The sequence below is a fragment of the Spermophilus citellus genome, assembly GCF_964194105.1.
Source record: "Spermophilus citellus genome assembly, chromosome: 11".
NCBI classification, from domain to species: domain Eukaryota; kingdom Metazoa; phylum Chordata; class Mammalia; order Rodentia; family Sciuridae; genus Spermophilus; species Spermophilus citellus.
The window spans coordinates 88,944,773-88,967,206 of NC_138192.1; the positions used below are offsets into that span (position 1 = coordinate 88,944,773).

Here is a 22,434-nt window from a genome sequence, read left to right on the forward strand (position 1 = left end):
AGTTAAATAAGTCAGAGGGGTAGAAATGTGAACTTTCCTGTCAGAGATATTTAAATCCACTCTGACCTTAGTTGTATGCAGAAAAAGCCAGGGTCACATTTCATATGCATAAAATAATAAAATAATTCAAGGAAAACAACAAAACTCCATTCTTTATGTAGCGTTTTAGTATTTTGCTAAATACCTTTGATACACATCTTTAATATACATTTTGTTTTTAAAGTGTATATAGGTATATATGTATTTACACATTACACCAATATGCATATATAGTATATAATCATTCTGTACATAGGCTAAGTACAAAAACATAAGACTTCAGATTGATATTTTAATTTTAGAAAAACCTGTGAAAAACATGTATTTAAATATATTTAAATATTGTTATTTTCTGTTTCTTCCTTTTATAACATGTTCATATTTTTGGATTGATATTTTTTTCCCCATAAAATTATTTAAACTAAATATAGATTGACCTTTCTATTTTCTTTCTTTCTTTTTTTTAACCTTTATTTATATATTTTTGTGTGGTGCTGAAGATTGAACCCAGTGCTTCACACATGCTAGGCAAACACTCTACCACTGAGCTACAACCCCAGCCCCTCGTCATTTCTTTTTTATTTTCCTTTAAAGGATCTCATGACTTGCTCATTTGGTTTTTGGTTTTTTTAGGGGGTAATTTGAGAGAACTATATAACTACAGCATAAGGCAAATTTTTTTTAAAAAATGTTTAGTTTTTTGTAACTTTTATATTTTAATAATCCATTTTGTATATCAATAATCATATGTCATTTTATACTATCTATTTCAAGAGAGCCTATTATATATAGCTCTGTGTTTATATTGTCTAATTTGGTAGGTGTTCAGTGTTATGTTGATTAACAATTTAGTAATGGACATCTATGCCTCTTAAGGTCTGTCCGTCAGTATTGTGCTATCTTTCAAAGTTAATTTTTATTAGAAATTAATTTTAATAATAGGTATGTATTAGTTTTCTAGGGCTTCCACAACAATGTACCATAGAGTGGGGGACTTAAATAACATAAGTTCATTTTCTCACAATTTTGAAGGCTAGAAATCCAAGATCAAGGGGTCACCAGGGTTGATTTCTTCCAAGACCTATCTCCTTGGCTTATAGATGCTTACCTTCTCTTCTGTTCTCACATGATGTTTCCTTTTCATGTGTCTGTGTCCTAGACTCATCATTTAAGAAGCACAGGTGAGTAATATTAGATTAAGGCCTACCCTAGTTCCATCATTTTAGTTACTTTTCTAAAGACTGTATCTCAAATACAGTCACATTCTGAGGTACTGAGGAATAGAGCTTCAACATACAATTTGGGCAAATATAATTCAGCATAACAATATCCAAAATATTATAGTTTTAACTTGTAAGCAATTTAAAAATTGTCAACAAACTATTTACATTCTGTTTTTTTACTTTCTTCAAAATTCAGAATATATTGTACAATTATAATATATATAAATCCAGATGCTAAATTTTTTGAAATATTTTTTATTTAGAATTCATATAATTTATAGTTGAAAAAGATATATGTACTCAAGTTATTCTAAACATACTAAAAGTTTTTCAGTAAGGGATTTCAATATCAGTTTTTTTAAGTAAAATCAGTTTCTCAGTCACACAAGACAAGTTTCAAGTGCTCAAGGGCCACATTTGGCTTCTACATGGCTACTTATATTAGTGCAGATCAAAAGCTTCCTTTTTTGCAGTAGGAGATTCAGTGGTTTCTGCAGAAGGAATGGTTATCCCCCTCCCATTTTTTTTTCATTCAAATATATATCATATTCTTGCTTAGTCCAAGATATTAAGTATAATTCCAGGTATGGTGGCACATGCCTGTAATCCCTGCAACTAAAGGCTGAGGCAGGAAGATCATAAGTTCTAGGCCAGCCTCAGCAATGTAGTGAGACCCCATCTCAACATAAAAATAAAAAGGGCTAAGGATGTAGTTCAGTGGTAGAGCAACTCTGGGTTCAATCTCCAGTAGTTGAAAAAAAAAAAAAAAAAGAAAATATATAAATAAAAAAATATATATAAATAAATATATAACTGTAGAGATTTGGTTCTCTGGACATAGAAGACATTGCTTTGTGGGTTTCCACTTCTGAAACTATCTTTTCTGGTAACATGGTTGTTTGTTTGTTTGTTTGTTGCTTTTCTTCTATACATTGTCACTTAATTATTCTGTAGTCATTCAGGAATGCTGTGTTCCTGTTGATAATGTTTTAACCACAGCTCCAGTGCCAGCTTAGTTCTTTTCCTACCCTGCAAAATGGTAGTTAGCCATGTGTTCATTTATCACAGTTTTATTAATATTTTTATACAAATTTCTTATTCCAGACTTCAGATACACAACTTACATGAGTTTGTTATGCACAAAATTCACCCTTTATTCCTGAACTGAGCAGTGATTTCCTTTGTGTGACTTATAGAATCACCATAAATTCTCCTAACAATCCTGACCTTTTCTTTTTTCTTGATGCTTATGGCAACTGCTTGCATCTAGTAATTGAATTAATTCCATATATTTTGGGGTTTCATCCCAATTAAATTGGCAATTAGCATTCCTATCAAGTAATTCTATTCCAGGTAACTGCACTTCCCTTGTGACTTAGAAGTATGCAATCATCACCTGTTTTTAAATGATTCCTTTCATTATTCTTTTCCTTTAAATCCTTTTCTCTCTTCTTTTCATCTGCTTCTGGGTATGAAGTCCTTTAGATATTAAGAGTAGACAAACCAAGAATTTTCCTTCCTTCTTTTCTCAATTTTTATATTCCTGTTTTCACATCTTATCCAACATATTCTGCACCTTCCATTATTTCTCTTTGGGTTTTTTCCATACTGTTCTATCCAGCACATTCTCCTGGACAGACCTGGATAAGGAAAAGTTCAGATTTTTCTTGTTGTACCTATTCTGGTCATTCTAACACTTCTGGTTCCTTTTCCTTTATTTCTTTATAAATGGCCATGGACATGCTGCATCATTTTGACCAGTTCTTTCCCCCTTTGGTCCTCCTGTTGTATGGCTCCAGTATATTTTCCGTTCTTTATTCTTTTGTCTTTTGTAGCCATATTTCCAAGACATTGACAGAGGGCACACTCTTTAGTGAGGAATTCTAGGGGTTTATATTGCTTAAGTTCACACAACTTAGTTGTAAGCAGAGTCAAAACCTTCAGCCTAGCATGGTGGTGCACACCTGTAATCCCAACTACTTAGGAGGCTGAGGCAGGAGGATCACAAGTTCAAGGCTAGCAATATAGTGAGACCCTGACCCAAAACAAAATATAAGAAAGACCCAAGGATGTAGCTCAGTGGTAGAGCAGCACTGGGTTCAACCCCTAGTATTGCAAAAAACAAATCAAACAAAACAAAAATGAATCTCTCAATTTTTAATCATTAGTTCTATACCAGATTTTATTTCAAAATAGCAATTAAAGTGAGATAAAACTAAAAAGTCCAAATGTTATGTTGTATCCTACTAATATTATTCTTTTTTCTTATTCTTGACAAGCTACACTGACCTGTTTGTAAATAAATGATTTTTTTTTTATTCAGGTATACAAACAAGTTGATGAGTGTATATAAATACACATGTGTTCATACATGTCTATACACATATGTACTGATATACACTGCATATGCAACCTGCATTTTTTTTTCATGTAGATAAATAAATATTTTTTTTCTAGGCTCATATTCTACTTGACTGTGGTGAAGACAATGTCTGTAAACCCAAACTAGAAGTTTCTGTAAATAGGTAAGTTTTGCTCCAAACAATAAACATTACCATAAGAAATTCAAATAACAGAGCACATTTTCCTATTCAAAGTACTAATATTTTAATGAGAATTAGTTATATTAGGGGGTAATACATGATTTTATATAATAATAAAGCTATTAATCTTGAACTTAAAAAAATATCTACTTTGTTTTTACTAGTTGCCTAGCTTGACAGATTTGTGACCATTTAGCTTTGGATACTATCACAAAGTAATATGTCATCTTAAAGATATACTTCATTGTAGGAATGCTCTTGACTCAAGCACATCCTTACCATGTTTTATAGCATATACATTAAAAAGATTATTGTAAAAATCATGATTTTAGAAAATAATTAGGGGATTAAAATTTACATGCAGGGCTGGGATATAGCTCAGTTTGTAGAATGTTTACCTTGCATGCACAAGGCCCTGGGTTCAATCCCCTTCACCACAGAAAAAAAAAAAAAAGTACATGCTGAGCCAGGCATGGTGGTACATACATGTGATCCCAGCTACACAGGAGGCCAAAGCCCGAGAATCACCATTTTGAGGCCAGTCTGGGCAATTTAGTAAGACCCTGATTCAAAATTTAAAAAATAGCTGGGAATGTAAACTCAGTGCTTGCCTAGTATGTGTGAGGCCCTAGGTTCAGTCTCCATCCTTTTCCCCCACCCCAAAAATACATGCAGAGATATAAAATTACTTCAGTAATAAATATGAAAGCCAGTGATTTATTAGTGGCATCATGGCATTAATGTTTTCTTTTACAGAGAGAAGTGTTGGACTTGCTCCCAGTATGCTATTTTCTGTTTTCTATTGAACTGTGAAGAAGTCTTAAAATATCTTGAGACACTGTTGAACATGTTGGGGCTGTCTGTGTATTTATCTCTTGTTTCTTTGAACAGCCATACGCTCCCCATGTAGTCTTTTTTCACTGTTTAAATTCATATTAACTTTCAGTGATCAAAAGAAGATCTATATTGGAGACGACAACCCTCTCACATTGATTGTTAAGGCTCAGAATCAAGGAGAAGGTGCCTATGAAGCTGAGCTCATCATTTCCATGCCACCTCAGGCTGATTTCATTGGGGTTGTCCGAAATAGTGAAGTAAGCAAGCTACCTCTTTAAAAATTGAAATGCACTCACAGGTCTTATTAACATTAATAAGCTACTCCTCTATTTAGTGAAACACAGCTTAGCCATTCTACCTAAGGCTGAATTGCTAGACAATAGAGTGCCTATTCTATGTAATTCCTTTTAAGCCTAATACTTTACATAATGCATTGATACGACATTTTAAAAATTGCTTGCTAAGTGCCTGAAAATGAGGTCAGAAAGATAAAGTGTCTAAGCCTGTCCATCAATTTATTTGTCAGAGGAACTATGATTATGTATGTAAGTCCTCTAGGGATCTTTCAGAAACACTTTTGCATTTATATGTGGCAATCACACACAGTTCTGACTTCTTATTCCACGTTAGTTGAGATTTATTTTTTTCACTAAAAAAATAAATTTAACATCTAACTGCATGATACTCAGTTGTAACTTTATAATCTTGTGGTTTCTACTTTTTTTTTTTAGCCATTAATTTATTTTCCTTTTCCCGTCCTTTTTCTTTGTCTAACAAAGGACTTAGCAAGACTTTCCTGTGCATTTAAGACAGAAAACCAAACCCGCCAAGTGGTATGTGACCTGGGGAACCCAATGAAGGCTGGAACTCAAGTAAGACATTTTAATCGAGTGGATTATAGAATACTTTGCTGTTCTCTGCATTGGTTCATAGCATTAAAACAACAAGATCAAAAACATTTCAAAACAGTGTCTTTAATTTGGTTTTTGATTTTGAGTATCGTAATTAACAGAGTTCTTTTCAGTTTGAACAAGATACTAAAATAATGAGTTGTGCTATTGTACCGTACTCAATAATCTGCTTTTGATGCTGCCTTTAGTTTAGTAAATGGATGAGAACATGGATTAAGAACTGTTATAGCTGGAGAGGTAGCTTAGTTGGTAGAATGCTTGCCTAGCATGTAGAAGGCTCTGGGTTCAATCCCTAGCAAGAAACAAACAAACAAACAAACAAACCCAAACAAAAACCAAAAAAAAAAGGAACTGAAATTTTAATTTTGGTATTTTAAAGTGATGTTTTAATGGATCCTCAAAAACTACTCTGGCAAATATCAGGACTGTCTTCTTAGGTGAGATAGAATCTACTTATTAACTTGAAGCCATGTATTACAGGTCCCACACAGAAGATCAAAGGGAATTTGAGTTGGATCAGGCCCCTTCAGATGGTGGAGCAGGGAGCATAGGAGCTTGAAAAGAAGCAAACACCCAATGGGTCTCTTCCCAAACCTATTAAAAAGGAAACAAAATATACCTCTTATATTTCAGTATAAAGGAAAACATGACAGTCTACGTAGTGTTGCTTTTACAATACAATTAATTTATTTAATGACACATTAATATTGGCAATTTGAGATCTGTGTCACTCTGGAGCTAAACATTTCATATTTCTTGAAGTGTATATTTCTCTAAAAATTATTGTTTTATGTGTATGTTGTCTAGGGAAGAGGGCTTGAACAAATACTCTGATCAGTCCTTTTACTTTGTATGTACTCAAAGTTGTCGTTAACAACAGAACATCTTTTTATTTTTTTTGCAACCGTATTTTCTCTAGATCTTTCACTCACAGCCCATTCAGTGTAGAGAGTTCCTGGTCATTCCAAGTTGTCAGCTCCAGGCTTTCCAAAGTGGAAAGCAGGAGGCAGTTCCCAGGAGGTGCCATTTTTTTTGTCATTTGTATTATTTCCAAGAAGACTTCTTTCTTTTACCTTGACTCGTTTGTTTGTGACAGGCAGGAATTAGGATGTTTGTTACCTGAGGGGTTTGTGAAAGGTGAGAGGAGGAGCAATTCTGCTTCTGGCCAGACTTAGGCTTCTTTTAACTAGCTCCTTACTCTGGTAAACCCTCCACTTCTTTCTTCCTACCCCATTAACACAGTTCAGTTGTTAGCTTCCGATTACCAAATCATTGTGCCTAATTAATTAATTGAATCAACAAACATTTACTTTTGCACATTTTAGAAAGATAATTAATATCACAAGGAGGTATAATTATTATTAGTAATTGTTGTTAAATAGATTCCATTATGGATTTTATCTTAAATAAGAGATTCAACAGAAAACCATATTTAATTATCTGTGTTCACTTTTACTATAAACAGTGTATTTTAGGACATTTGTTTTTATTTGGACATTGGATTTGAAATTTCTCATTTTTGTTTAGACTTTGACTAATATTACCATCTTTTCCTCTCTTTCAGCTCTTAGCTGGTCTTCGATTCAGTGTACACCAGCAATCAGAGATGGATACTTCTGTAAAATTTGATTTACAGATCCAAAGGTATGAAAGCACCTTGTGTTACCTTTAATAACTATTGAGGAAATGTGTTACAGATATATTATATAATATATTTTAAATATTTTTGAATAGTATAGGTTAAAACTTCAGTACTTTATAGGATTTTTAAAATCAATATTTACATTTTAAGAATAATATTGTCAATTTTGAGTTTGTAAGACAAAATTAAACATTAAGAAATAAAACTTGATCATCTTCTGGGAATTAAATGCTATCGAAAATAATTGTTTTGACTTAGAAGGTTTTCATTTCTTTGTTGCTTTGAATCTATTCATTTTTAGTTTTGCTGGGTTTGCCTCAATAGGATTTTGATGATTTTTCTGTCCAATTCTGTTCTAAATTTGTTCTTTTTCTTTTTCAGCTCTAATCTTTTTGACAAAGTAAGCCCAGTTGTATCTTACAGAGTTGACCTTGCTGTTATAGCTGCTGTTGAGATAAGAGGGTCAGTATGATTACTAAGTTGAGTATCCTATTGACATGATTGCTTTTGAAATGTAACTGTGAAGCTCAGCCTTCTTTTGGATCATAAATACTCCATGTTAGTGGTACATTACTAAGGCAGGAGATTCTGTTTAAAAAAGATCTTGGATATGTTCTAAAGCCCCAAATATTTATTTGCCAGTCCTCTGAAAAGAAACAAGACATGACAATAATACGCTCAAAATAAGCTTATTGAGATTTTGCACAAATTGACTTTCCAATTTACCTGTTATGTGTAGATTTAATAATAGCAGCTATGGTATCTGTATGCATTCTCTAGTTTTTCCTTTTAATATTCTTTGTTACTAGGTCTAATTTTATTCATTTGAATATAGCATAGTTTTGAAATTGAACTGACCATATCATTTTGATATTCATGGTAGGTTTTCTTTGGTCATTGTTTAGAGTCTCAAGTCCTGATCATATCTTTCTTCCGATTCCAAATTGGGAGCACAAGGAGAACCCTGAGACTGAAGAAGATGTTGGGCCAGTTGTTCAGCACATTTACGAGGTTTGCAGCTGTTGGATTTAAGGGAAACCTAGTGAGAGAGCCAACAAAGAGAACAACTAAGCTATGTTTTAAAATCAATGCTATGTAATTTTTATGTAAACTCTGGATAGATTTAGTGTGTACCTATGGTGTACCTATATTTCTTTGAATTTTTCCCTATTTATAAGTTTATTTTTAGTAGATAAAAAGCTTTAAGTGTTTAAAGAAGGTAATTGATATAATTCAGTATTTAAAACCAATTTATTCTACTTGAATAAAAGAATTAGGTCATTGGGTATTTTCCCATGGGCATTTTGCAGTTCTGACTAAAAATTGAAAATGCCTACAGTTAATAATCACAATTTTATTTTCGTAGGTTGAAAATTTTTATTATCAATAACTCTTTAATATTTAATATTTAACTCTTTTGTTTATATTTTCATCCTGATACCTGTTACTCTAGAGACAAATGTTGAGTTTGATATTCTTTGTATAAGATTATGTTGTAATTTAGAGTCTATTTTTGGCAACTCTGCTGTTACTCAAATCCTGTTGTTAAATGATTTCTGAAGTTGGCACATGGAAAGGATTATAGAATAAATTTTTGCCTAGGGTATTTACATTTATTTTCCTCATTAGCTGAGAAACAATGGTCCCAGTTCATTTAGCAAAGCCATACTAAATCTTCAGTGGCCTTATAAATATAACAACAACACTTTGTTGTACATCCTTCATTATGACATCGATGGGCCAATGAACTGTACTTCAGATATGGAGATCAACCCTTTGAGAATCAAGGTAACCAAGCTATTAAGCACCTCTTCATCATGATTACTTTTTATTGCTTTCTTATTAAACCTGTGAAATGCATGAATAGAACAGCTATTTTATTGCATAGGCTTTGCCAAAATATTATAATTCATAACCAATACACTAAGAATTAAATTATTTGTAAAATGGTTAATAATGAATTCTGTGAAGTCCTGGTGAACCACATTTATGGAGTGTTTATTAAGCCTTGGAAGATATTCTTAAGTGAGTTGATTTGACCTTGGGTGCATCACATCTTAGTTTATCCAATGTATAATATTGTTTGAAGACTGTTCTTTTGTTGGAATTTTTATCTTTGGAATAAGATATACTATTTTGCTTATGATTTTCTTAATTTACATGACCTATGAAAATATTTTATAGAATATAAAAATATGCTCTAAGACATAGTCATCATCATCCTAGAACATAAATTTCTGTAAGAAGCTATTGCCCAACATGGTTCAAGGAAAGTTAAGAAAACTAAAAAATATGCTCAAAATTAATACTCATCACAGATGTACTTTAGAATTTCAGGCTGTTTCTATGTATTTTCATCCGTTTCCCTTTTAGTTTTGCAATGAGAGAGACAGTAATTGCAAGGGATAGCTAATTTTTTTTTCTTTTTTTATTGTTGGTCGTTCAAAACATTACATAGTTCTTGATATATCATATTTCACAGTTTGATTCAAGTGGGTTATGAACTCCCGTTTTTACCCCGTATACAGATTGCTGAATCACATCATTTACACTTCCATTGATTTACACATTGCCATACTCGTGTCTGTTGTATTCTGCTGCCTTTCCTATCCTCTACTATCCCCCCTCCCCTCCCCTCCCCTCCCCTCTACTCTCTCTACCCCCTCTACTGTAAATCATTTCTTCCACTTGTATTATTCTTCCCTTACCCCTCACTTCCTCTTGTATGTAATTTTGTATAACCCTGAGGATCACCTTCCATTTCTATGCAGTTTCCCTTCTCTCTCACTTTCCCTCCCACCTCTCATCCCTGTTTAATATTAATCTTCTTCTCAAGCTCTTCGTCCCTACTCTGTCCTTAGTAACTACCCTTATATCAAAGCAGACATTTGGCATTTGTTTTTTAGGGATTGGCTAGCTTCACTTAGCATAATCTGCTCTAATGCCATCCATTTCCCTCAAAATTCTATGATTTTGTCATTTTTTAATGCAGAATAATACTCCATTGTGTATAAATGTCACATTTTTTTTTATCCATTCATCTATTGAAGGGCATCTAGGTTGGTTCCACAATCTTGCTATCGTGAATTGTGCTGCTATGAACATCGATGTAGCAGTGTCCCTGTAGCATGCTCTTATTAGGTCTTTAGGGAATAGACCGAGAAGGGGAATAGCTGGGTCAAATGGTGGTTCCATTCCCAGCTTTCCAAGAAATCTCCATACTGCTTTCCAAATTGGCTGCACCAATTTGCAGTCCCACCAACAATGAACAAGTATACCCTTTTCCCCACATCCTCGCCAGCACTTGTTGTTGTTTGACTTCATAATGGCTGCCAATCTTACTGGAGTGAGATGGTATCTTAGGGTGGTTTTGATTTGCATTTCTCTCACTGCTAGCAATGGTGAGCATTTTTTCATGTACTTATTGATTGATTGTATGTCCTCCTCTGAGAAGTGTCTGTTCAGGTACTTGGCCCATTTGTTGATTGGGTTATTTGTTATCTTATTGTCTAATTTTTTGAGTTCTTTGTATATTCTGGATATTAGGGCTCTATCTGAAGTGTGAGGAGTAAAGATTTGTTCCCAGGATGTAGGCTCCCTATTTACCTCTCTTATTGTTTCTTTTGCTGAGAAAAAAACTTTTTAGTTTGAGTAAGTCCCATTTGTTGATTCTAGTTGTTAACTCTTATGCTATGGGTGTCCTATTGAGGAATTTGGAGCCCGACCGCACAGTATGTAGATCATAGCCAACTTTTTCTTCTATCAGACGCAGAGTCTCTGATTTGATATCAAGCTCCTTGATCCATTTTGAGTTAACTTTTGTGCATGGCGAGAGAAAGGGATTCAGTTTCATTTTGATGCAAATGGATTTCCAGTTTTCCCAGCACCATTTGTTGAAGATGCTATCCTTCCTCCATTGCATGCTTTTAGCCCCTTTATCAAATATAAGATAGTTGTAACTTTGTGGATTAGTCTCTGTGTCCTCTATTCTGTACCATTGGTCCACCCGCCGGTTTTGGTACCAGTACCATGCTGTTTTTGTTACTATTGCTCTGTAGTATAGTTTGAAGTCTGGTATCGCTATACCGCCTGATTCACACTTCCTGCTTAGCATTGTTTTTGCTATTCTGGGTCTTTTATTTTTCCATATGAATTTCATGATTGCTTTATCTATTTCTACAAGAAATGGCATTGGGATTTTGATTGGCATTGCATTGAACTTATAGAGAACTTTTGGTAATATCGCCATTTTGATGATGTTAGTTCTGCCTATCCATGAACAGGGTATATATTACCATCTTCTAAGATCTTCTTCTATATCTCTCTTTAGGGTTCTGTAGTTTTCATTGTATAAGTCTTTCACCTCTTTTGTTAGGTTGATTCCCAAGTATTTTATTTTTTTTGAGGATATTGTGAATGGAGTAGTTGTCCTCATTTCCATTTCAGAGGATTTGTCACTGATATACAGGAATGCCTTTGATTTATGCGTGTTGATTTTATATCCTGCCACTTTGCTGAATTCATTTATTAGCTCTAATAGTTTCTTTGTGGACCCTTTTGGGTCTGCTAGGTATAGAATCATGTCATCTGCAAATAGTGATAATTTAAATTCTTCTTTTCCTATTTTTATGCCTTTAATTTTTTTCGTCTGTCTAATTGCTCTGGCCAGTGTTTCCAGGACTATGTTGAACAGAAGTGGTGAGAGAGGGCATCCCTGTCTTGTTCCAGATTTTAGAGGGAATGCCTTCAATTTTTCTCCATTCAGAATGATACTAGCCTGTGGCTTAGCATAGATTGCTTTTACAATGTTGAGGTATGATCCTGTTATCCCTAATTTTTCTAGAGTTTTGAACATAAAGGGATGCTGTACTTTGTCGAATGCTTTTTCTGCATCTATCGAGATGATCATATGGTTCTTATCTTTAAGTCTATTGATGTGGTGAATAACATTTATTGATTTCCGTATATTGAACCAGCCTTGCATCCCAGGGATGAATCCTACTTGATCATGGTGTATAATTTTTTTGATATGTTTTTGAATCCGATTCGCCAGAATTTTATTGAGGATTTTTGCATCTAGGTTCATTAGAGATATTGGTCTGTAGTTTTCTTTCTTTGAAGTGTCTTTGTCTGGTTTAGGCATCAGGGTGATGTTGGCCTCATAGAATGAATTTGGAAGTTCTCCCTCTTTTTCTATTTCCTGAAATAGCTTGAAAAGTATTGGTATTAGTTCCTCTTTAAAGGTTTTGTAAAACTCTGCTGTATACCCATCTGGTCCTGTGCTTTTCTTAGTTGGTAGTCTTTTGATGGTTTCTTCTATTTCGTCAATTGTTATTGGTCTGTTTAGGTTGTCTATATCCTCCTGACTCAATCTGGGCAGGTCATATGACTTAAGAAATTTATTGATGCCTTCACTATCTTCTATTTTATTGGAGTATAAGGATTCAAAATAATTTCTGATTATCTTCTGTATTTCTGAGGTGTCTGTTGTGATATTGCCTTTTTCATTGCCATATGCTTGTAATTTGAGTTCTCTCTCTTCTTCTCTTCGTTAGCATGGCTAAGGGTCTGTCGATTTTATTTATTTTTTCAAAGAACCAACTTTTAGTTTTGTCAATTTTTTCAGTTGTTTCTTTTGTTTTGATTTCATTAATTTCAGGGATAGCTAATTTTTTAAAGACACATTAAAGACTCTATATTTTCTGTCCTCACTCTTCTCAACATATTAACTGGTGAATTTTCTGTCACACCAAATTTTCATGCATAATCGTATATAAGAGCCTTTTGTCAAAATGTCGATATAAAATGTTTTCCATTATTATTTATCACCTTTTTGCAATGCAATACAGATCTCATCTTTGCAAACAGCTGAGAAGAATGACACAATTGCTGGGCAAGGTGACCGGAACCATCTCATCACAAAGCGAGATCTCGCCCTTAGTGAAGGGGATGTTCACACTTTGGTAAGTGCCATTTCAAGTACATGAACTATAAACATTTGAAAATATGTGATTAAAGGACTGATGCCAAAGAACATTTCAAAAATAACAGCAGCTGTGCTTGAAAGAACTACATATATTTTAAACTGTTCAGTCCTCCTATTTTCTTTTTCCTAGTCAAATTAATGCCAAATTTTTAAGTGATTTGTCAATTGCTGATAAGAATATTTTATGTTCCAAATTATTTTTCTGATTCTGCTTCTTTTAACTGACCTCTTTCTTGGTCTCATCCTGATCTTTGAGATTTTAGTATAATACTGTAGAAAGAACCCAGAAGGCTTCAATGAAAATATGTTAGAATAACTAACATGATTAACTTTTGTTGAGTGAGATCATGCTATGACTATGCTTTAAAGGAGTTCATTGTTAACTTTGAAAATTAGCAGACCTGCAAACCACCACCACTAAAGAAGCTTTGGAGTGTTTATGTTGAGTACCAATCATTAATTACTTTTATATCAATTCTGTGTTCCTTCTTCATATTCACCTAGTTCATTCACTTTTGGCTCACTAAATTACTTCTAGGATGCTATTCTCTTCTGGTTGTCAATCTGCCACTTCTAGCTGCTCCTTCTTCTCTGCTTTACCTACATTCACTCACTTGATCTGTGCTGGTTATACTACTGATAGTATTGATCCCAGCCACATTTCAAGAGTTCAACAGTCCTGTGAAGCTAGCAGCTCTTCTATCAAGCAGCATACATGTTAATGACTATATTAATGACTCTGTCATCATGGAAAGTTTTTTTGGACAGTGCTACACTAGGTGATCATATTGAGTCTCATGGTTGTAAATACTATCCAGTGCACAAGAATTTGAATTATATTTCTGACCTAATCCTCTGTGTTAAACTCTAAAATCCAATATCCAACCTCCAATTAGATCTTCTCTTAAACATCTAATAGTAAAATTCATTCTAAAATTATACCTTGACTCTAAAAGAAAACAGGTGTCAGCCAAGACTGCTGTATTGAACAAAGATATCTTTCAGAATTGATAGAAAGATAAAAACTTTCAATGATAGACATAAACTAATAGAATTCATGACAACTACGCCAGCTTTATAGGAAATACTTAAAGATATACTGTACAGAAGAACTCAAAAACTAGCCCCTAAACTGCAAAATAGACCAAGATCATAGAAGAGTAACCAACTAAATGAAAATCAAGACCAAATTAAATATAACAATAACAACAAATGGCAGGAAATAACAACCATTTATCCATAACAACTGAATGTAAATGCTTGTGACTCCCCAGTTAAAAGTATAGAGTGACAGAATGGATTAAAAAAACAAGATCTAACTATATGCTGTTTGCAAGAGACTTATCTTATAGGCAAAGATGCTCATAAACTGAAAGTAAAAAGATGGAAAAAAATATTTCCTGAAAATGCAGACCAAAACAAGTAATAGTAGCTATTTTTAAAAAATATTTATTTATTTTTGTTAGTTTTTTAGGTGGACACAATATCTTTATTTTATTTTTATGTGATGTTGAGGATCGAACCCAGTGCCTTTTTCATGCCAGGCAAGCGCACTACCACTTCTGCCACATCCCCAGCCCAATAGTAGCTATTTTTATATTCTAGATTACAAGCAAAAATTAATAAGAAGCGACAAAATAAACCATTATATCCTAGTAAAGGGAACAATCCTATAAGAAGATATAAAGGTAGTATATATGTTCCAGATGTCAATGTACCTAATTGTATTAAACAGCGACAACAACAAAAAAAATACCTTCTTGACATTAAATACCAATTAGACCACAATAAAATAATACTGGGGGATTTTAAAACATGCCTATCACCAATAGAAAGGTTATCCACACATAAACTCAATAAAGATATTTCCAACCTAAATGATACTAAAAATCAAACAGACTTACTAGACATCAACAGAATTTCACCCCAAACAACTGAATTTACTTTCTTCTCAGCAGTCTGGGGAACCTTTTCTAAAATAGCCCATGTTCTAAATTATAATGTAAGACTTATCAAATACAAAAATAAATTTGACATAATAAAATTTATTTATAAAATTGATATAATCCCATGCATCCTGTTAGATCATTCTGGAAAGAAACTGGAAATCATCAGCAAGAAAAATAATAGCAACCCTATAAACACATGGAAACTGAATAATATTTTTAAAAATGAGGAATGGATCAAAGGATAATTTTTTTTTAATTTTTTATTGGTTGTTCAAAACATTACATAGTTCTTGATATATCATATTTCACACTTTGATTCAAGTGGGTTATGAACTCCCATTTTTACCCCGTATACAGATTGCAGAGTCACATCAGTTACACTTCCACTGATTTACATATTGCCATACTAGTGTCTGTTCAAAGGATAAATTTTTATAAACAAATGAAAACAGAGATAAAACACATCAAAATCTCTAGGACAGTATGAAAGCAGTTCTAAGAGGAAAATTTATAGCATTGAGTGCCTACATTAAAAAATTAGAGATATTTCAAATAAATAAGCGTATGTTCCACCTCAAGGTCTCAGAAAATGAAGAACAAACTAATTCCAAAATCAGTAGAAGACAGGAAATGATATCAGGGCCAAAATTAATGAAATTGAGAATTAAAAAAATACACATGATCAATACAACAGAGTTGGTTCTTTTTTTTTTTTTTTTTTTTTTTTTGAGCCATGTTGCCAGCCCTATTTTGTATTTATTTAGAGACAGGGTCTCACTGAGTTCCCCTAGCGCCTTGACATTGCTGAGGCTGACTTTGAACTCTATCCTCCTGTCTCAGCCTCCAGAGCTGCTGGGATTACAGGTTTGCACCACTGCACCCAGCCAAGAGTTGGTTCTTCAAAAAAATAAGTAAGTTTGATAAAACCTTAGCCAAACTAACCAAAAGAAAGAAAATGCAAGTAGACAAAATTAGAGATGAAAAAGGAAATATTACTACAGAAACTTCTGAAGTCAAAAGGATCATTAGAAACTATTTTGAAAACTTACACTCCAATAAACTGGAAAATCCAGAGTACACTGACAAATATCTAGGCATATTTTCTTGCCCAAATTGAGCCAGGAAAATATAGAAAACCTAAACAGACTGATATCAAGTAATGGAATTGAAACATCAATTAAAAAATCTTCCAAGAAAGAAAAGGCCAGGACCAAATGGATTGTCGGCTGAGCTCTATCAGACCTTTAAAGAAGAACTAACACTAGTCTTTCTCAAATCATTCTATGAAATTGAAAGGGCAGGAATAGTTCCAAATATATTCTATGAAGTAGTAAAACCCTGCTACCAAAACTAGAAAAACTAGGAAAGAAAACTATAGACCAGTATCCCTAATGAACATAGATGCAAAAATTCTTAATAAAATATTTAGCAAACTGCATTCAATACATATCAAGAAGATAATATACCATGTTCCAAGTTGGTTTCAACCAGGGATGCAAGATTGCTTCAACATATGCAAATCAATAAATATAATTCACTACTTAAATAGAATTAACAACAAGAACCATATGATTATCAGAATAGATGAAGAAAAGGCTTTTGATAAAATCCAGCACCAATTTATGTTCAAATGCTGGAGAAACTAAGAATAGAAGAAACTTACCTCAATATTTTAAAAGCTGTGTTTGACAAAGCCATATTGCACAGAGAAAAGCAGCTTTTCCTCTAAAATCAGGAACAAGAGGAAGATGTCTATCATCACATCTATTCAATGTAGTTCTTGAAACTTTAGCCAGAGAAATCAAGCAAGAGAAGGAAATTAAAGGAATACACACAGAAAAAGAAGTTAAATTATCTCTGTTTGCTGATGACATGAACTTATATCTAGAAGACCCAAAAAATTCCACCAGAAAACTCCTAGAGATGATAATGAATTCAGTAAAGTAGCAGTATACCAGATCTACACTCATAAATCAATAGCTTTCATATACTCTAACAATGATTCTGCTGACACAGAAATCAGAAACACTATTCCATTCACAATAACTAATAAACAAAAAACTTGGGTATTAATCTAACCATGGAGGTGAAAGATCTGTACAATGAAAATTATAGAACACTGACTGAAGAAAGAAATTGAAGAAAACCTTAAAAGATGGAAAGACCTCCCATGTTGTTGGATAGGCAGAATTTATATTGTCAAAATGACAGTTTTGGGGCTGGGGTTGTGGCTCAGCGGTACAGCTTGCATATGCAAGGCCCTGGGTTTTATCCTTAGCATCACATAAAAATAAATAAATAAAATAAAGGAAAGCAATCCTGAGCAAGAAGAGTAATGCAGGAGACATCACAATATCTGATCTCATATTATACTACAGAGCTATAGTAATAAAACCAGCATGGTATTGGTATCAAAATAGATATGAATTCCAATAGAATGGAATAGAGGAGACAAAGACAAAACCACACACTTACAGCCATCTGATAAATAAGAAAGGTGCCAAAAAATATATGATGGAGAAAAGGTAGCCACTTTAACAAATGGTGCTGGGAAAACTGGATAGCTGTATGTAGAAAAAAATGAAACTAGATTCCTTTCACACTGCACAAAAGTCAAATTGAAGTGGAGCAGAGACTTTGAATTAGAATTGAATTATACTAGAAACTTTGCAACTGTTAGAAGAAACCACAGGATCAACACTCCATCACATTGGTATAGGCACTGATTTCCTTAAGAAGCCCTAAAGGTCAAGAATTAAAACCAATAATCAATAGTGGAAAGTCATCTCAGATTAAAAAGCTTCTTCACAGCAATGGAATAATTAAGAACATGAAAAGAAAGCCTACAAAATGGAAGAAAAATCTTTGCTAGCTACTCCTCTGTCCATTAACATCCAGAATATGTAAAGAACCCAAAAGTTCAACACCAAAAAAAAAAAAAAAAAAAAACGAATAATCAAAAAACAATCTTATCAAGAAATGGGCAAAAGAACTAAATAGGCATTTCTCAAAAGAAGAAACACAGGCCTGGGGTTGGGGCTCAGTGGTAGAGCGCTCGCCTAGCATGTGCGAAGCCCTGGGTTTGATCCTCAGCACCACATAAAAATAAATATAATAAAGGTATTGTGTCCAACTACAACTAACTAAATAAATATTTTAAAAAAGAGAAGAAGAAGAAACACAGATGGCCACCAAATACATGAAAAAATTCTGAACATCTCTAGCAATCAGGGAAATGCAAATCAAAACTACACTGATATTTTATTTTATTCCAATCAAAATGGCAATTATCAAGAATACAAATAATAGTAAACGTTGGTGAAGATGTGGGCAACATCATACTTCTTGATGAATTTGCACATTAGTACAACCACTCAGGAAAGCAGTATGGAGATTCCTCAAAAAGACCAGCATAGAACCACTATATGACCTAGCTATCCCACTCCTTGGTATTTATGGAACCAGTTAGATTCCTGCCAATAGATGAATGGATAAAGAAAATGTGTTATATATACACAAAGGAGTTTTTATTCAGCCATAAAGGAGAATGAAATGATGGCATTTGCCAGTAAATGGATGGAGCTAGAGAACATCATGCTAAGTGAAATAAGCCAGACTCAGAAAATCAGGGGTCAAACATTTTCTTTCATATGCACAAGCTAAAACAAAGTAAGGGAAGAAAAGTGGGAAGTCAAATATCATAAAGATATAGGGAAGACCAGTGGGGTTAGAAGGAGGTCAAGAGGGAGGGAGAATGGAAGGGAAAGGGGAGGAAATGCAGAATGAATTTGACAGACTTACTCTTGTACATGTATTAATATACCACAGTGAATTCCTCCTTTATGTATACCTATAAAGTACCAATCAAAAATAAATAAGTGAGTGAAAGGAAGAGGAACAGAGTAGAGGAAGGAGTAAGGGAGGAAAAGTGAGAGTTCCTGGGACTAAAATGGATTAAATCAAATTTCATGCAGGTATGACTGTGTCAAAATGAACCCAGTTATTATATATAATTATAATGCTGTAACAAAAGAAAAATATAAAAATAGACCCTGGAGTTTTCTGAACTGTGCTCTTTCCATAGTGATCCATATTGCGTAAATATCCACCCCATTCTCTGTTCAAACCTGCATCTTCTCTTTTTTCTTAAATCACACATCTTACATTTCAGCCAATTCAGTCAATATCTATTTTCAAATAACTCAGAATCTGACTCCTTCTCAACAGCTTCACCACTTTTACAACCTAACCCAAGCCACCTTCTTCTCTTGTTTGGACTATTGCTAAACCCTCACTTGATCTCTGAATACTTTCCTTCTTCCCTCTACAGTTTATTCACCACATAGAATCCATGTGATCTTTTCAAATATAAGTCAGGTCATGTCACTCCAGTGCCTTCCCATCTAACTAAAAAGAAAATTAAAAACAAACAAAAAAACCCCAGAGCCTACACAGCCTTTAAGCTTATCATGACTAGAGTCTGCCTCCTTCTCTGCCTGCCCCCTGTGCTTACGTTCCCAGCTTCTCTCCGTGTCCACCTGGCTTTTCATTGAACCACCACAGCATGTTTCTACCTCCAGATTTTGAAAACTGCTCTTGCAGTTCCTAAAATTATTTTTGTCCAGATAGCCCTGTGACACATTTACCCATTTCTTTCTGGAATACTAACATGTCAAATTATAACAGTGGATATCCCTGACCAATCCACATGAAATGAAAACTGCCTTTACCTCACCCCACCCCCATAAATTTACTTTGATCCTGTAGTTTATAAACTATAAAACTATAATTTTAAAAATCGAGATAAAACTTACAGTAACACAGAATTCACACCTTAATCATTTTGAAGTATATGATGTAGTAGTTTTTAGTATATTCGCAACATTAGATAACCATGACCACTGTAATTCCAAAAGATGTTTGTCACCCCAGAAAGAAGTGGATCTACCTATTAAGCAGTTACTTCCCATTCTCCCCTACCACCAGCTCCTGGTTTCTTCTAATTTGATTTCAGTCCTGCATTTGCCGATTCCTGACTTTCCATAGATATGGCAACATGTAATATGTGTCCTCTTATGTCTGGCTTCTTGCACTTAAGATTCATTGATGTAGCATGTGTGAGTACTGCATTCATTTTTATAACTGCATAATGTTCCACTGTGTAGATACTACCTTTTGTTTATTCATTCACTAATTTGACGGAAATTTAGATTGTTTTTACTTTTTGCCTGTTTTTAATAGTGCTGCTGTGAATATTCATGCAAAAGTTTTTATGTGAACATGTGTTTCAGTTCCCTTGGGAATAAACCTAGGAATGAGACAACTGGGGTATATAGAAATTTTGTGTGTAACTTTTTGAAGAAACTGTTTTCCAAAGTGGATCCCAGCACTCAGGACGCTGAGTTAGGAAGATCACTTGAGCTTAAGAGTTCAAAACCAGACTGGGCAGCATAGCAAGACCTGTCTCAAAACAAAACAAATGTCTGCATCATTTACATTCTCAACAAGCAGTATATGATGGTTCCAATTTCTCTACTAGTCATTGTCTTGTTTTTGTTGGATTGTTTTTAATTTTTTATAGTCATCCCATTTGGTGTGAGGCACTATTTCATTGTGGTTTTTATTTGCAATTCCCTATTGACTAACATTGCTGAGCAAAATATACAAATTTTCATTTGTATATCTCTTTTGGAAAAATGTCTGTTAAAATCCTTTGTCCACTTTTAAATTGTTTTTTCACCCCTGTCTTTTATTATTGAGTCGCAAAGAGTTCTTTATATGTTCTGGATACCATCTCTATTAGATATATGATTACACATATTTCCTCTTATTTTTTGTGAGTTTCCACTTTCTTGATGGCATCCTTTGATGCACAAAAGTTTTTAAATATAAGAAGCTCAGTTTATCTTTGTCATCTTTTGTTGCTTATATTTTCAAACCATAGCTGGGCATGGTGGCACATGCCTGCAGTCCCTGGTTTGGGAGGCCAAGGCAGGAGGATGGCAAGTTCAAAGCCAGCCTCAGCAAAAATGAGGCTCTAAGCAACTCAGTGAGACAGACTGTGTCCCTAAATAAAATGAACTGGGGATGTGGCTCAGTGGTTGAGTGTCCCTGAGTTCAATTTCTGGTACCACCCCTCCCAAAATTATAAAACCATCAATAAGGAAAAGGTTATAAAATTTACATCTAGGTTTTCTAGTTTTCTAAATTTTACTCCTATAGCTCTTATATTTACATCTGTTTGTTTTGAGTTAATTTCTGTATGTTGCACGAGGTAGGGGTTCCAATTCATTCCTTGCATGTGATTGTTTAGTTGTCTGGGCATTATTTATTGAAAAGATAAATGGCTTAGGCATCCTTATTGAAGACAGAGTGGTCATAGATATGTTTGGGTTTATTACAATCCCATTTTACTTTTTGCATTATTATAACACATATTAACTCTATTGAGGTTCACTGTGATATTTCCATACATGCACACATTGTGCATTTATCATGTCCCTCTTCTCCCTTTGCTGTCCCTAATGTCACACCCTTCCCTGTCCCTAGTAATCCCTCTTCTGCTTTCTCAGTTCTATTCCATTGTCCCATGTGTGTTTTCTTGATGCCAAAGCCAAATTGTTTGGATTACCATAGCTCTGCAACAGTAAGTTTTGAATTTGGGAATTGTGAACCATCTAATATTTTTTTATTTTGCAAGATTGTTTTGGCTCCGTGGGGTTTTTTTGCAGTTCTATATGAATTGTAGGAAGAGCTTGTACATTTCTTCAAATAAAGGTCATTGAAATCTTGAGAGAAGTTTTGTTGAGCCTGATCAGAAACTTGAAGGGTATTACCATCTTAAAATATCATGTCTTTATATCATTGAACACTAGCTGTCTATTCATTTAGTTTTTCTTTGATTTTAGTAATATTTTGTTGTTTCATTGTACTATTCTTGCATTTATGTAGGTATTAGTTATGTTATTCCTGTGTATGTTGTTCTTTTTGATGCTGTTTTTTTTTAAATTCTTAATTTTCTTTTTGGATTTTTTATTGCTTATATTTTTATGTTGATCTTGTGTCTTGTACTTTTCTGTACCTGTTAGCTTTTATTAGTTTTGGGGAGTATTATTTAGTGATTTCTATATATAAGATGTTGTCAGCTGCAAAGAGAGAGCTTTTATTCATTCTTTCATTATGTTCTTATTGCCTAATTGTCCTGACTAGAACCTTACATACAGTGTTGACTGGAAATGGCATGAGTGAGAAGTCATTCTTGTGTTGCTTGTGGTCTTAGAGACAAATATCCAGTGTCTCACCAT

At 33.8% G+C, this 22,434-nt stretch overlaps 1 protein-coding gene across 2 annotated transcripts in view; it reads left to right on the plus strand.

Moving 5' to 3' along the window:
* Nucleotides 1-22,434, plus strand: part of ITGAV (integrin subunit alpha V) — a 92,200-nt gene that overhangs the window by 63,855 nt on the left and 5,911 nt on the right. For both annotated transcript variants that reach the window (XM_081261939.1, XM_081261938.1), the window contains exons 19-26: nt 3,720-3,787; nt 4,752-4,899; nt 5,422-5,514; nt 7,118-7,197; nt 7,577-7,657; nt 8,101-8,206; nt 8,825-8,983; nt 13,045-13,158. In XM_081261939.1, coding sequence (XP_081118065.1) covers nt 3,720-3,787; nt 4,752-4,899; nt 5,422-5,514; nt 7,118-7,197; nt 7,577-7,657; nt 8,101-8,206; nt 8,825-8,983; nt 13,045-13,158 — 849 coding nt within the window. The remainder of the gene's footprint in view (nt 1-3,719; nt 3,788-4,751; nt 4,900-5,421; nt 5,515-7,117; nt 7,198-7,576; nt 7,658-8,100; nt 8,207-8,824; nt 8,984-13,044; nt 13,159-22,434) is intronic.